General features: G+C 44.4%; 1 protein-coding gene across 8 annotated transcripts in view; it reads left to right on the plus strand.

Moving 5' to 3' along the window:
• The window catches only part of KCNQ2 (potassium voltage-gated channel subfamily Q member 2), a 341,848-nt gene that overhangs the window by 180,006 nt on the left and 146,308 nt on the right, over window positions 1-15,534 (plus strand). For all 8 annotated transcript variants that reach the window (XM_085619689.1, XM_085619690.1, XM_085619696.1 and 5 more), the window contains exon 6: window positions 12,239-12,349. In XM_085619689.1, coding sequence (XP_085475815.1) covers window positions 12,239-12,349 — 111 coding nt within the window. The remainder of the gene's footprint in view (window positions 1-12,238; window positions 12,350-15,534) is intronic.

Raw genomic sequence — 15,534 nt, forward strand, 5'->3', positions numbered from 1 at the left:
CGTATTCAACATAATATAACTTGTCACCCATGTGCTGTGTGTGTCTAGTTCCTCATGCTTACCCAGGTGCAATACCTAGTCTTCAGTCAGTGCATCGCATTGTGTGGGGACTATACGTCTACTTGGGAAGGGAGGCAGGGAAACTACTCATGTGCGTATGCAGGTCATCTTGACCAAATGTTGATCACCACATTTTGTTTCCTACAGTAAGGACCATCTTCGCTCACCTTTCCGTCGACAGTCATAGATGTTCCGCTCAGTGACTCCAGATAGTGGCGCCAGGTGATGCGAAAGTCTGATAATATCGCATCCCGTGCTGCAGCTATTGGGTGCTTACGCAACCCTCTGGCATCTTCTCGATGAAGTGCCACGCTTTCCGCCTGTGCCCAGTGCAGAAGGGATTGATACCAGGCTACTGCTACCGGGAGGGGGGGCAGAAGACTTCCAGCGGCGCGTGAGCAGACGCTTGGCGACTATGAGTACCAGATCTATATACTTGGAAGTCACTTTGTGCCTTTTGGATCTGGGGTATAGCTCCAAGATGCATTGGTCCCACGTCCAGTCCAGCACCTGCTCCGTGCATTGAGCTAAGCAACTGGTGACTGCGCCCCAGTATGTTTGAATTGCAACACATGACCACAACATATGTATTAAGTTTGCGCCCACTTTATCACATCTCGCGCATTTGGCATCAGTGCGACCAAAATATCTATTAATACGTTCCGGCGTCAGATAAGCTCTATGAATAATGTAGTATTGGGTGAGCCGGAATCCGGCATTGCGAGGTATTCTCACAGGGCTCTCGAGAATTTATTTCCAGTCCCGATCCGTGGTGGGCCACCGCAGGTCCGCGTCCCACTGGGCGCGGAAGGAAAGCAGCTGCGGTGCAATGTGTGTTCGGAGAAATTCTGCAAACCACTTGGTCAAGTGACGGCCTGTGCCCAGCTCATGTAAGTACTGTACAGTTAGATGAGTGACAGGTTCCTGCGTTACATCACCCCAGAAAGCACTAAGTGTATGAACTATTGCGGCGTGTAGTCAAAATTTACCCTGTGGCAATTCCGAATCCTCAGTTAGATCTGCAAATGAGAGAAGAAGCCCATCATTGTAGAGATCAGTCAGCGTCTGCACACCGGCTTCTTCCCAATGCGTCAGTTCTGCGCTGGTTATTGCCCTGAGTCTTCTTAGGGTACCCAGTATTGGGTGCAATGGCGCATATGGTATGACATGTTGCATAATGCGGAGGCTGCACCAATAGCATAGATATGCCACCCGCACAAGGAGCTAAGCAGGTACACTGCCTGTCCGACCCGGATAAAACAGCGTCACGATCTGGGAGTGTGTGAGCTCAGGTGCCTGTGTTGCTGTGTCCGCCAACTGACGCATGCCAAGCCAACGCACCACCCATTGAAGTTGCGCAGCTAAATAGTATTGTTCCATGTTGGGTAGTGAGAGTCCGCCCTGGGTGGTCAGCGGGTACATTTTAGCCAGTGACACCCTGCTTTGAGTCCCATGCCATATGAATTGCTGCATGTCTGCTTCCAAATTTTTGAAAAACGGTGGTCTAAGGTATAATGGCAAATTTGAACAGTAATAAAGGAGGCACGGTAGCACTACCATTTTTTGCAGCGCAATCCCGCCCATAACCGCCAGCAGTAGGGTAGACCAGAAAGACATTTGTGCTCTTATAGCTGTAAAAGCGCGGGACAGATTTCCCTCAAGGAGATCTTGCGAGTCCCGGTATATCAGGATCCCCAAATATCGGAATACCTCGGTCTGCCAGTGGACATCCCTGCCATTAATGGTCAGGTGTGGGTCAGGGGTGGATTCTGCGAATAGATATAAACATGACTTTTCCCAGTTCACCCTCAATGCTGACACGAACGCGAACTCTTGCAGTCTGGCTTCAATCGCTCCATGTACCTGCCTCACGTCCCGGAGATATATCAATAGATCGTCTGCATATAAGGAGACTGCATGCATACCGTCTCCCAGTGGTATTCCCCAGTCATCTTGCGTAGAGCGAAGTGCCACAGCCAATGGTTCAATGGCAAGCGCAAATAGCAGGGGGGGGGAGTGGACAGCCTTGCCGTGTACCACGCTCTATGGAAACATGCCCCGAAACATACGGACCCATCTTGAATCTGGCCGTGGGTCGCGTGTACAGCAACCGGACGAGATCCAGAAAAGCACTCCCCAGGCAGTAGCGACGCAGTGCAGCAAACAGGAACGCCCTTTCTAGGGTGTCAAAAGCCTTCTCGAGGTCTAACACTAAGCAACCAGCATGTGGCCAGTCGTTCCCCAAATAATGCGCCACACTTAAGAAGCGCCTCAGATTTAATGATGTGTTGCTCGCTGGCATGAAGCCATTCTGATCTGCATGCACTAATTGTGGCACCAAAGGGGCTAGCCTGTTCGCCAATATTTTGGCGAGTATCTTGTAATCTGTGTTAAGCAGTGCCAATGGATGGTAGGACCCCATGAGTTCTACATTCCTATGTGGTTTGGGCAAGGATACCAGTAGGGACTCACGAAGTGTGTCTGGGAGCATGCCTGTCTCCAGCGCATTCTGGTACAGCGCAAGTAGGCGTGAGGCTAAGGCCTGATGATAGGCCTTATAATATTCAGCCGGGTGGCCGTTCAGCCCTAGCACTTTGCCGGTAGCTAATGAGCTGATGGCCATCTGCACTTCTAACAGCGTAAGCGATTCACCTAAATCATCATTCTGGTCTGCTGTGACCTGGAAAAGGGGCAAGGAATCTGTCTATGTCTGCCAGTGTCGCACAGTTTAACGATTGGTAAATTCTAGTGTAGTGCATGGTGAACGCATCATGTATGTCATGTTGTGTAGTGAGCACCACTCCCCTAGCAGGCCGAAACCTCAGTATAGGCATCCATGTGGCCTCTTGTCGGATCATGTGCACCAGTAGCCTGCCTTCCCTGTCTACTTCTGCGTGTGTGTGCGCAGCATGCGAGGCATAGTTCAAACAGCGCAAACGTTCTATCACTTCAATATGGTTAGCTCGCTGAGTTTCTATGTCTTGCTGCAAATTGTCACCCGGTGCTAAATCAGTCTCGAGTTGAGTCAAGGCGTCCTCGATGCGCTTTACTTCTTCATCGAGCTGTTTCCTAATGCTCCAACTTAACCCCATGCTACAACCTTTAACTAATGCCTTGCCTGCGTCCCACAGGGTTCCCATACCTGCAACTGACCCTTCATTATGTTCAAAATATGTTTCCAGCGCTGAATGGATTGCCTCTCTAATTGGTGGATCTTCCAATGCTAGGGGCTGTTATCACCACAGGTGAGTAGTGGGTCTCCCATCCGCAGCCTGCAACGCACTCCACACAGCACTGTTGAAGAACATTACATCATAAATGTAAACAATCCAGAATAGAACTTTCACAACATGTAAATGGTCTATTCACAGAATCATCTTCCTCTTTAAATGCGAAACGTGCTCCTTCTCTGTGGCTGAACAGGCTCTTAAAACATCAACTTCGTACTTTCTTACAGAATCTGACATGCACCGTCCAAAGACTTATTGAGTGTGTTCTGAAAAAACTAAGAAATGTTGTTAGAGTCAATTCAAGAATATGTTATGGTGGAACAAATAGGATAACCTCTATAGAGTAATCAGATTTGATTATATATATATATATATATATATATTCACTGAAAAAACCATAGGTTTCACACATGTTATAGTTAGCGGAAATTTTACTGATAAAAAACCAATGAAATTCCCCCGTTATAGTTAGTGCAGGCAACTATAACTCACGCGACCGCAATCCTCTGCTGATGCTAATACTGTATTTAGACACTTATTTGCCCATGTCTTCTTCCATACATTTTTAGCTATACATATATTACAAATATTTTTTTTTCATAAAGACACATATGTCATCAGCAGAAGATTGCGGTCGCGTGAGTTATAGTTGCCTGCACTAACTATAACGGGGGAATTTCATTGGTTTTTTATCAGTAAAATTTCCGCTAACTATAACATGTGTGAAACCTATGGTTTTTTCAGTGAATTTGCAAGGTTTTTTAAATGCTAATTCCTAACTATAACGTGTGTGAAACCTATGGTTTTTTCAGTGAATTTGTACGGTTTTTTAAATGCTAAGTTACTTTACGCCATTCGTGGCGTGCGCGCCCACTTAACGCAGTTCGTTCCGTGCGCGCACGGTGCGCTTCGCGCACCGTGCGCGCACAGTGAGCACGCGGTGCGCTTCGCGCACCGCGCGCCCACTTTACGCAGTTAGTGCCGTGCACGCACGGTGGGCACGCGGTGCGATGACAAAGCAAGAAAGCACGTCAACAAATCTGTTTCTGCTTTCCTCCGTGACTATGGTATGGGTGCCATTTACCACAACAACTTGCGTTATGACATGCAAGACATTTATAGAGGAGATGGTGTGCACTTCAATGATGAAGGGAACAGAGTCTTCCTCTTGAACCTTAGACTCTGCATCGGTACTTACTTGTAGGTACCACTAAAAAATCATTTCATAAACACAACGGCTCTTTTTAGAGCCCCCTAATATCTAAACACTTAAATCTGATTTTCATTTTTTTTTTTTTTTTTTTTCTACCGTACGCTTACCGTAAGCTTACCGTACGCGTACCCCGTGATTTTTTTTAAAATCAATAAATGTTTTCTTTGTACTTTACAGTCCTTCTTTGACCCCCTCACAAATGTAAGGGGGTCTGTAACTCTCCTCATTGCCCCCTTTTCTTGTTTTCACTCTTTTTTTTCTGAGTGAAATACACAAAATGGCGGCCGCCGCTTCCTGGTTTCGGCCGATTCGAATGTTTACTAAGATCTAAGAGCCAATCAGAATCGCGCTCGCGCACGCCACCGTACGCTTACGGTAAGCGTACGGTAAGCGTACCGTAAGCGGGCTCAGATATATATATTGATTTAAAGGCTATTTTCTCAGAATCTACTGAACAGATTTACACCAAACCTACAAAAGGCACTTCCTTGACCTAGGGACTACCTCTCTGCCAAATTTCGAGTAATTCTGTTCAGCCGTTCGGGCTGTAGCTCGTTCTAAAGGTCCTATGGAAAAATGCATGGGGAAAACGCGTTTTGGGACCCCCCTTTTATCTCAGCCCCCGCTTGACGGATCCCCCCGAGACTTTCAGGGTAGGAGCGGAGCGTAGCGCCCCACCTATTTTGAGAAATTCGCGAGGATTCATCGACCGGCGCCAAAGTTATTCAAAATAGAATGTTGAGGTTTTCCTATGGAAAAGGGGTCCTAACTATAACTACCTACTGGCGACCGCCAGTAGGTAATATATATATATATATATATATATATATATATATATATATATATATATATCTCCAACCAAAGTTTGCCCTTGCATGAAGTCGCACAGGAGAGTTGGTCGCCTCTTTTATTGAAGGCTGCAGTGATCACAGCTCCCATTCCCAATCATGTTGCAAAAGCCATACGAGTTTCAGACAATCCTCTGTCCTTGTTCACTGGCTGCAGGCAAAGAAACAGCAGCAAATGTGGAACACCTGTTTTAAAGTTTGACAAGTCCCGCCCCAGTGGGCGTGTGCCGCTTTGCATCTTGGTACTTGCGGTTCCACTAATATACATCCCCAGTGGGTGCTGCTGTATTTAGCCAAATTAAAAGTCTATATATATATATATATATATATATATATATATATATATATATATATATCTATATATATAATATTCCAATAAGCCAGTGTAGGGAGGGAGGGATAATGCTAGATTCTGTGTCTTTAATGAAATTCAGATTCTCTTGGCACTAAATTTGGAGAATCACTGTTTCATTACAAGATCGGAGGCCATCACTGTGCATGTTGTTAGCCCTCTAATACCACATCTGACGTATTCAATTGGTTGACAGTAATGCTTAGCTAAGATAGAAGCTTTCAACCAATCAGCTGCTCTCATTAATATCCCATGCTTCTACCTTTCCCAAAGGCATAACTAGCCATTGCACCTCTCATTGAATGAGCATGAAATTTCTGTAAATCGACACCAGCCTGCTGCATGGTACACTTCACCCATCTTGCAGTAGTGGCTGTTGTTACGGCTTTGAATGGTTTTACATAGGAAATCATTATTTGGCTTACTCCGTCCGAGTGAAACTCATTCATTCGAGACTCATATTCTCTCATACAATCCACTACACATAAGGGAATATGTACAAGGATGTGGCGGAGAGAGGCGTTAGCCTTTCTGGCTTAATGCCTCTCTCCTCCACTTCTGAAACGCAAGGCTGCACCATATTTACAAGAATGTGGTGCAGTCTTGCGTTTCCCCCTGGGATGGCGCCAAGTTTAGCAACTTAGTGCCAACACAGGCACCCTTGCACCATTATGCAAGGGTGTCTGCGTGCAGGGGACAATTGTTTATGTGTAGGAAGGAGTCCCTTCCTGCACATAAACAATCCTTAAATGCCATCCTGTCACTTTCATGTGTGCTGCTTCATGCAGCACACATGAAAGAGGCAAAATGGCCGTTTTTTGTTCAAGATTGTTTATGTACACACCATGGCATTTTGCTTTTTCCATGTGTGCCTGCACAAGGCAGGCATGCATGGAAAAAGCAAAAAAAGAGAGGAAATAATGCATTTCTCCTCATTTCGCCAAATTAAGACCAGGATTTACCTGGTCTTAATTTTGGCGCTGCCTCCTTTGTACTCCACCCTTGTACATAGGGGGCAGTGTCAAAAACAATGGGTGTTGCGGTGGAACGCCCACCGCAACAGCCACTGCCCACCCCTTTCAAGCTAACCATAGCATGAAAGGGGGCCTTATGTACAAGGCAGCGTTAATCCGCGTTAAGGGGCTTAACGCTGCCTTGTACATAAGGCGCACCCCTTATAGCCATCACAACGTCAGTCAAAGTGACGTTGTGGTGGCGATAGGGGTTGTACATATGCCCCATAGTTTCTTACACAAATCAAATCTTAGGTAGTATCTGACATAGTTTTGGTTCTCTTAGTAATATCAATGTTACTCTAAAGGGGTCATAAACCCTGTTACTCACCTCCAATGCCTTGACATCAGAAACTTAATGACAAGAAATTAGGCACAAGAAGAAGGCTAGATATATAGTTAGTCTTTTCAAATTTAAATATCTAGTTCCAGGCCATGAAGTAAACAATATCAGAACTAAATTGACGTCCCACAAGACATCATATCTTGGTCTAGGAGGTCTCCGTTATCTGATGCTCTTAAGAACCCCTCAACCCAAAACATTTTTACCTACACTCTTATCATTAATATGACTGTGACCAGCAGGGACTGCTGGCCTGAAGCAGTTAATTGTTCTATAACTGAGGCCCCTATCAAACTGTTCCATCAGGAAGTTAACTACCTCCACTACCGGAGCATCCACGGGGTCCACGTTTCTTCCCACACACAAAGGGACTCAAAATGACCCAGTTGCCTTATATCTATGCCGGGTTCCTGTAGCCCAAGATTCCTTGAGTAGTTCCTCAGCTTTTCCCAAAAGGCCTGACATGTCTGAAGATCTCCTGATACTTTCTAAGCCAGAAGGTTCAAAGTCCCTGTCTGAACTAGAGGATGTTCTTCTCCAACTATGTCTCTCAACAGACCCTGCAAAGCAGGAAGATAAATTGGTATTTCAGTTGCTTGTTCAAAAAGCATTGTAAACCATGCTTGTGACACCCAGAATGGAATTTCCAACAAAGAATACGCTTCTCTCTTCTCACTTTCTACAGGACCCTCTGAATCATTGCAAAGGAGGGAAACGCATACGTGTTCGCCACCTTCCAACTCTGTAGAAATGCATCTACAGCTAGAGTCCCTGGATCCGGCATCCAACTGTAATACTTCTTTAGGTGAATTGTCAGTCTGCTCACAAAAAGGTCTCTCTCCAGAGGACCTCAAAACTAATCTAGTTTCCTGAAACACTCTTGGTTCAACTTCCAATCACTGTAATGTCTTAAATATCTTGAATTCCAGTCTGGAGTTACATTCACCTTCCCAGGCAAATACTCTGCCCTTAAACTGATTTTTTGTTCTAAGCAAAATAACCAGAGTTCTTTGGTTGAACCCGATAGACCAACAAACCTTGTGCCTCCTAAGCGATTTATATAGGCCAGTGCAGAAACATTGCCCATTTTCAACAGTACTGCTTTGCCTTCTAAACAAAGGCTGGCACTCTTGAGAACAAAAAGGTCTGCTGTCAACCCTAAATAATATGGGATGTAATCTCTCTGTGTTTGACCACAATCCACCCCAGTCTCCTGTACACCCAAGCGTGCACCCTATCCAGTTAGACTTGCATTCAACTCCAAAATGAAGTCCTGAGAGTCTCCAAACATTGCTCCCCCATTCCAGGAATCTACATTTTCTAACCACCAAATCAAATCAGTCTTCCTTGTCAAGGGCTGTGAAGGTAGCCCCGTATCTATCCAAGCGTTTGACCATGTCTTCTTTGAATAACAGGCCCTTCGGATTCTCAGTGGCTTCTTTGCCAGCTAAATCCCCTAATTTGAGGTTAATCTTCATCAAAACCACTTTGCCTCTTTCGGCTTTGAGGCCCATATTAGTGTTTCTCAGTAGTACCATAGCTCTTTGGCTCCTACCTCTCAAAAGGCCTAGGTCCAAAGGAAGACCCTTAATGTATGGCTCTTCAGTCATATCAATAATTCTTGCCAATTAGCCAACTACATCCAGGAGCTGGTCCTGGCACTGTTTGCGGTATCTTTCTAGTCCCTTCTGGGATCCCTGCCCATCTTGAATTCAAAGGTGATTCATTTGGGATCTAGATTTGGGGTGAGGCAGACTTTATTGTGGATAATTGGTGTAAAGCATTCAGCTTTAAGCACATTCCTCACTTCCTTCTTAAGTGGATTCCTGATCCACCTCTTAATAAAATTACCCGCGTGTTCTAAGGGCCACCATTCCGCACTTCAAGAGTGTTTAATATTGTTGGATGAGAACATTTTTTACCCTAGGGGGCTCCTAACACTATCCCTGGAAGTGGAAGGAATAGCATCCTCCACAAAGAGGTCATCAACCCCTTCATCCCCTTGTTGGAGGTCAATGACATATCCATCATATGGTTCCCCATCAACTCTCTGAGATTTATTCTCTACAAATTCAATATTTAAGTATCCATCTCTTGTGTGACTCTCAGGGCACCATCTCTTGCATAACGCATGAAGCACCTCTCCTCTCAGGTAATATGCAGCATAGTGCACCGCTCCCTGTTGAGGACCTCCCACTCTCTTTAAAGGTATGTGGCCTTTCTCAATGTGCTTCATCTTCTTTTTTTCTCTCCTTTCTTATCTCCTTTATCAGAGTTGCCCTCTGATAATGTCCAATATTAATTATCAGATCCCCTCTTACTCTTTCTTTTTTGCATGACCTTATCAATGGTCTTCTGCACAGAGCTTCACATCTCATGCTGAATTAGCTTTTTGATTATCTCTTCATTAATTTCTTTCCTCAAGGATCCTAGGGGATTCTCTATCAGGGATCACTACATCATCAGCATAAGTAGATGTGAAGCTGTACTTACATTGATGATTTACTCAATGTAGTGGATACAATATAGTGACCTTCCAACTTGTAGTTTTCGCTCTTGGATGATGGTATATAGCTTTTAGATGTATATGCTGGTAAACAAGTAGTATTAGTAACTTTGAAGTCTTTAGCCAGAAACTGTCAGGAGCAATATGCTTTGTTTGAAAAGTGATTATTTGCAATGCTATGTAACTCATATTCTTTATTTGAAAAATAATGAGGCTTATTGAAATCATTTGAAAAATGACCCCCAAAACTGGAGCAGATCAGAATGGTCCTCTCAGCAGCATAGTAATTAAACGGAATCATGTGAACGGAACAACAGTCTCCTTTGCCCTGGTTCCTTCTCTGTTCTCTTGTACTCCAGGCTTTCTATAAGCAAGATCCACTTACTGACAGACTGAAGACCCCAGTAGAATTGATCCAAGTATTCCTGTCGTTCATGTCACTTTCTTGGAATCAGATCCTAGAGATTCAGGTAAAGGTGCAGACTATTCTTTAGGCATCCACTAAAAGGCGGTGAATGAGTCTTCTTATTAAAGCAGGAAGTGTAGAATTTCCCCTTCTTCTTACGGCTGCTTGTGAAGTATCTGTAGATAAAGTATGGGTTTGAATTAGGATGCACTTATGGGATGATTCTAATTCAAATTGCTATAAAGTCCTTACACTTTACAGTTTATTGCATTCTGACGAGGATGCAGTTGTGGGTTGTATGCCAAGTGGCACCTACTTTCCGTCTTAATTCTTTGAATGTGAAAATGCAACATGGCTGAGGACAGCTTTGCGGTTAAAGAACTCATTTCTTCCTTCCACATGCATCCAAATATAACTTTGGTCAGTTCAGTATGCCCCAAAGACATTAACATGGGCTCGCTGTTGGCAAGTTCTCAGGGCACACCAGAGAGAGTGTAAAATGATAATCTGGTGCAGACCCCTTTCGGAAATTATTTTAAATCTGGGCTGTTCTATGGCAAATGGAATGACCGAGTGTCCAGGCCAATTACTTCCTTCTAGAATATTACTTGTGTTGCCTTGAGTTTGCCTGGATGCTGAACTAGAAAACATCTCCTAAAAAGTGTGAAGTTGTTGCTGTGTTCTTCTCACAATTGTGAAAGTCATTAACTCACTTAAGACAGTTTAGTTATTCGATATTTGACTTTATCAAATCAAAGCAGACAATTGATTTTACCACTCCAGACCACATTCTGTTTACTCATAATCTTACTATCAAAAATTTGCCTCTGTATTGGTCATTCGAAAAAATAATGGAATTTGCCCCTCCAGTACTGGCTATTTAGAGCACGTTTCCTTGAAGTTATGGAAACAGTTTCCTTAATGGTCGCTAGAACCTAAGTTTCTATCTAGAGTACTCTTTCAGTACTACAAACCTCTCCTTAATTGTTCAAAGCAGGAATCCCCTCAAACTCTTCTCTCTTTGGCCTTCAAGAACACCACCCATAGTTCTTCCTATAAAACATTGGCCTCTCTAACTCTCTTCCAGGTGTTTCAGAATAGACACCTTAGTGTCCGTCTAAAACATGTTCTTCATTGCCTTCTTGAACACTCCTCAATGACTATTTAAAACATTCTTTGGACATGACAATCTAAAAAAACACACTCAATGACCCTTTAGAACATGCTTCTCATTGTCCATATATAGAATTGCCCAGAGGCCCTCGAAAACGTATCCTTCTATGACCATCTCAGTTCCTCTCTAGAGCACTTAATTTGGAATATCTTTTCAGTAGCCATCCAGAGGATTCTAATGGCCACCGAGAATAATTTCATCGTAGTTGAAGGCACAATTCTCTTACACTCTTGGGAGGTGGGCAAATTGTTGTTTTTATTTATAAATTGTCATGAAAGTGGTATAAAATGTAATTGATCGAAGTGATGTTTTAGGCCATTGACAAGATAGTTAATGGATGAGTCCTCAAAAGAGATGGTGTTGTCATTTGTTGGCTTGGGAACTGTGGCCCTGATTCACAAAGGTAAACTTACACTTTTCTGTAAATATACTACTTTTAGGTATTCACAAACTATGGGCCTAATTCACAAACAGCCTCCAAAGCCACAGTGGAGGCCTCCCTTTCATGGCAGGGGTCCCGCACTAGTGGCGGGATCTCCGCAATGGGAGACTGCTGTACTGAGGTCCCACTACAATTGCGGGAAACCTGCCACAAATGCGAGGTCTCTGCCGTGACTGTGGAGGCTGTTTCTGAATTAGGCCCAATGTGTGGATTTTTACAACTCTGCATTCCCTATACTTATGTGTGCAGCGTTCTCTTCCTCGATGATGGAGTCTCCAGGTGTGGAGAACTCTGCACATAGTTTGTGAGTACCTCATTCTTATCTCTGCAGTAGTCCACTAAGATTATTAAGGGCCAGAAGGAATGGGACATACTGTAGATGCGGTGGGATGTAAACTAAAAGAATGTCTACAAGAAGAAGTCGGTAAAGAACACTTGTGCCACAGCTGCTGAGAAAGCAGAGAGTGGCCATTGGGCCCCCAGCATACTGTTAAAAAGGCTAAATGTGTTTGTGACAAATCCTATTTTGTGGGACCAACACAATATTTTTTGCCAGGTAATAATTTTGTGGTCACATGTACTGACACAAGTCAGGTGCAGCATCAGTATGCATTAAGATTTCATAAGTGCTTTTATGTTGTCTATCTCCAGATCACACTCACCACCATTGGCTACGGAGACAAGTACCCACGGACGTGGAATGGGCGGCTTCTAGCGGCCACCTTCACCCTTATAGGAGTGTCCTTCTTCGCTCTACCAGCGGTAAGTCTACCTGTCTATTTTACTTTGCAGATATTTTCTGGGCGAAGGCAGAGCTACTCAAAGTGGACATGGGTGGAGTGGAGGCAGACAGTCTGATGACATTGAGGGGTAGTCAGAGTTGGCAGAGCACCACAAGAGTTGAAATCCAACCTCTTCTGGGTGACTGCTCAGGCTGAGAAGAGTATTATTGTTTCAAATTTCTCAGATACTCTTTTGACTTAGGGGTCAAACAATGATGACGGTGATGCATTGACCGTCACTGTAATCGTCTCGCTACTGGCAGGCAATATGTCTTGTAAAAAGGTGACCTTTATGTGCTGGTATTTCATATTATCAAGTACAGAAATATTGACCTACACATAGATAGTTCCCAGAATATCGACCTCCAAAATATTGTATACATAGGAAAGGGTACCACCAGGGACGCTCGTAAAAGCAGTGACGTAGCTAGACCCTACTGCCACCAGGGGCAGCCCCTAAATTTGCTGCCCTGTGCAGGTGAGATCGGGGGGAGTTCTGTACGACTTGTTTCAGGGGGGAGGAGTGGTGGAGGCCAACAAACGATTTGTTCTCGGGGGGGGGGGGGGCTGGGGGATAGTAGTAGTCGACAGACATGACTTGCTCACCTCTGCAGCCCCCACAGAGAGTGCCTGAGTGGATCGCCCCCCCTCCCCGGTTCCTGCTAGCTACGTCACTGCGTAAAAGTGGCCGGTGGGTTTCAGCACACAGGAAGCATACATGGCTATGTGTATTCGCTGGCACTAAAAAGCCCTAAGGCGAGCTGGGGCCAGACTACTCCTAGCTGCACACTGATAGTAGCACCACAGCAAGGCTGTGTGGTCTTTGAGACATTATGAATCCTCTCTTCTGGCTCGGGGAATTATTTCTGGTTTCAACATCAGAATGGCGGAAATATGCAGTGTCCCGAATTTCCTCAGTATGTAAAGCCTTAGGGGGAATTCTACCGCTAAATCGAAGGGATGGGGAAAACGGGGAGAAAGGTGGCACATTACTCCAGAGATGGGGGTAAAGTTGGAAAGGAAAGAAATGCATAGAAAATGGCAATGCTCAAAAATACCCAGTTGCTTGCTGAAAAGGGTAAGAACAGGCACGCAAGTGGAGCCAACCATCATCAGCAAGAGGGGCATGGCATCTGCACAAAAAGAATTATTTTTAAGATTTCATGCATAATGCATTAAATCTACCGTGCCATAGCCCCCAAGTTCCTGCAAAACAAATACAAAAAATATGCTCTTTTCTTGAACCTTAGGTCGTCGAACAAAGTTACTTTCGAAGTTCCCTGCTTCAGTTACAATAAAGGCGGTGGCAAACCATTTAGACTACATGGTGCTACCTTTTGGAACTCGACTCTTTTGGAGATTTAAGCCCAAACCTCATTATTAAGGTTCAGGGAAGCTTTAAAGACCTGAATCTAACCTCTAATAATGTCATGCCTGATCCCTGCTGGTGCAGAACCTGTTCTCTGCTTTTCAACGCCGATAGAGTTCTCTGGAGTGATAGCTGTGCTGTACGAAACCTCAAACATAAATACAATAAATACATATTCCTGCAAATAAATAGGGGTGAGTTCTCCGAAAACTTGTACATTTTGTGGACATATAGAGAAAGGGATTCCGGTCATGGAGAAATAAGTTCTTGGTGTAGAAAAAGAACTTCGCTGCACTTACGCCTTCTCATTTTTATGAAGTTAGACATCAACTCAAGTAGAAGACATAAAACTACATTATAAACTTGTCTGACTTTGAAAATATTTGTGTATTACACCAGCGGGAGCCATATAAGTTGAATTCAAATGGACAGTTCAGTATGTGTTGCTTCGGTTTGATGTAATTCACCGAAGTGGTTGACCTGGTACAAACCTGACCTGATACAAAGTTACATTCTCTGTCCAGAACTCCCTGGGTGCTACCTCAAAAATATTATCAAAGCCCCAGCTTAAGTTCAGATACATACAAACATGGATGTCCATTTGAAGACAGCATTTAAACACAATATTTACATGCATGTACCTAATATTGAATTTCCATTAGTAGCAAATAGTTCTAGACCTAATTTTTCAAAATTTCAATTTAAGGAAACAGTGACAAAGCTGTTGTTTGGATTTTCCATGGTGAAAAACTTTTCTTAGGACTCAGTAACAATTGGGCAGGAAGAGTGCAGTCTACACACACAGAACAGGAACAGCAGTGACAATAACTGAACAATGCTCCCTCACACATTTGAGCTTCAATGCTTAATTTAAGCCCGTGGTTTCTGGTATACATAAAATGAATAATATCTGCCACCCAAAGCCATAAGAATTGTTTTGGCGGCAGGTATTCGTCATTTTTTATGTATATTTGAAGTCTGAATTGTCACATTTGTATGAGTGTGAAGGTAGTTGTGTTGGTAAATGTACAGATATTTATATAGCGCAAATCATCAACCGGTCTCTAAGCGCTTGTTTAGGGAACCCGTCCTGGTATTCCCCTGTGAGATAACCCAGCAGGGCATCCACAAGGTGAAAGCCAGGCATCCCGCCGCGAGGGGCCATTGTGGAGATTAAGCAAGCTATTGCCCAGAGTCGCAGAGTGTGAACCCATGAATTGAGTATGCACTGGAGCGAGAATTATCGAGTCCATGGACAATTTATGGACTCAAGACCCAGCCGAGCCGGGAATTGAACCCTGGTCCTGGGCTGACCTCTGCTTCCAGGTCTGCCTACTCTAACCAGTGAGCCACACTTCTCCACTTGTTGGTGCTGTAAATGGCAGCGCTAACAGGGTCAGTGGGTGGGGCAGGCTGCAGGGGCTTCCTGACAAGTGCCAGGGCACGTATTTATTTTACAAATTAATCACTGGCTTCAGCAACAGTGAACAAGCATTGGCAGAGCCAATAGGTCTCGCTCTAGGCGAGCTTCTGCCTTTGGCGATTGGGTGGGAGTGGCGACCGGGGGCAGGGAGGGAGAAACAGACAAGGGAGAGAAGAAACAGGGACGGGAGGGCAGAGGGAGGAGAAACAGGAAAGTGAGGGTGGGTGGAAGGAAAGGGCCGGTGCTGCCTAGGCTGACCTAAGAAAGATTATATATAAACTGTGAAACACTCCAGCGACTGTTAGGGTCACATAAACAGATGCTCAACATATGAAAAATACCAATACCTCAATCCTTGGGCAACAGTTGCTTC

The sequence above is a fragment of the Triturus cristatus genome, chromosome 7, assembly GCF_964204655.1.
Source record: "Triturus cristatus chromosome 7, aTriCri1.1, whole genome shotgun sequence".
NCBI lineage: Eukaryota > Metazoa > Chordata > Amphibia > Caudata > Salamandridae > Triturus > Triturus cristatus.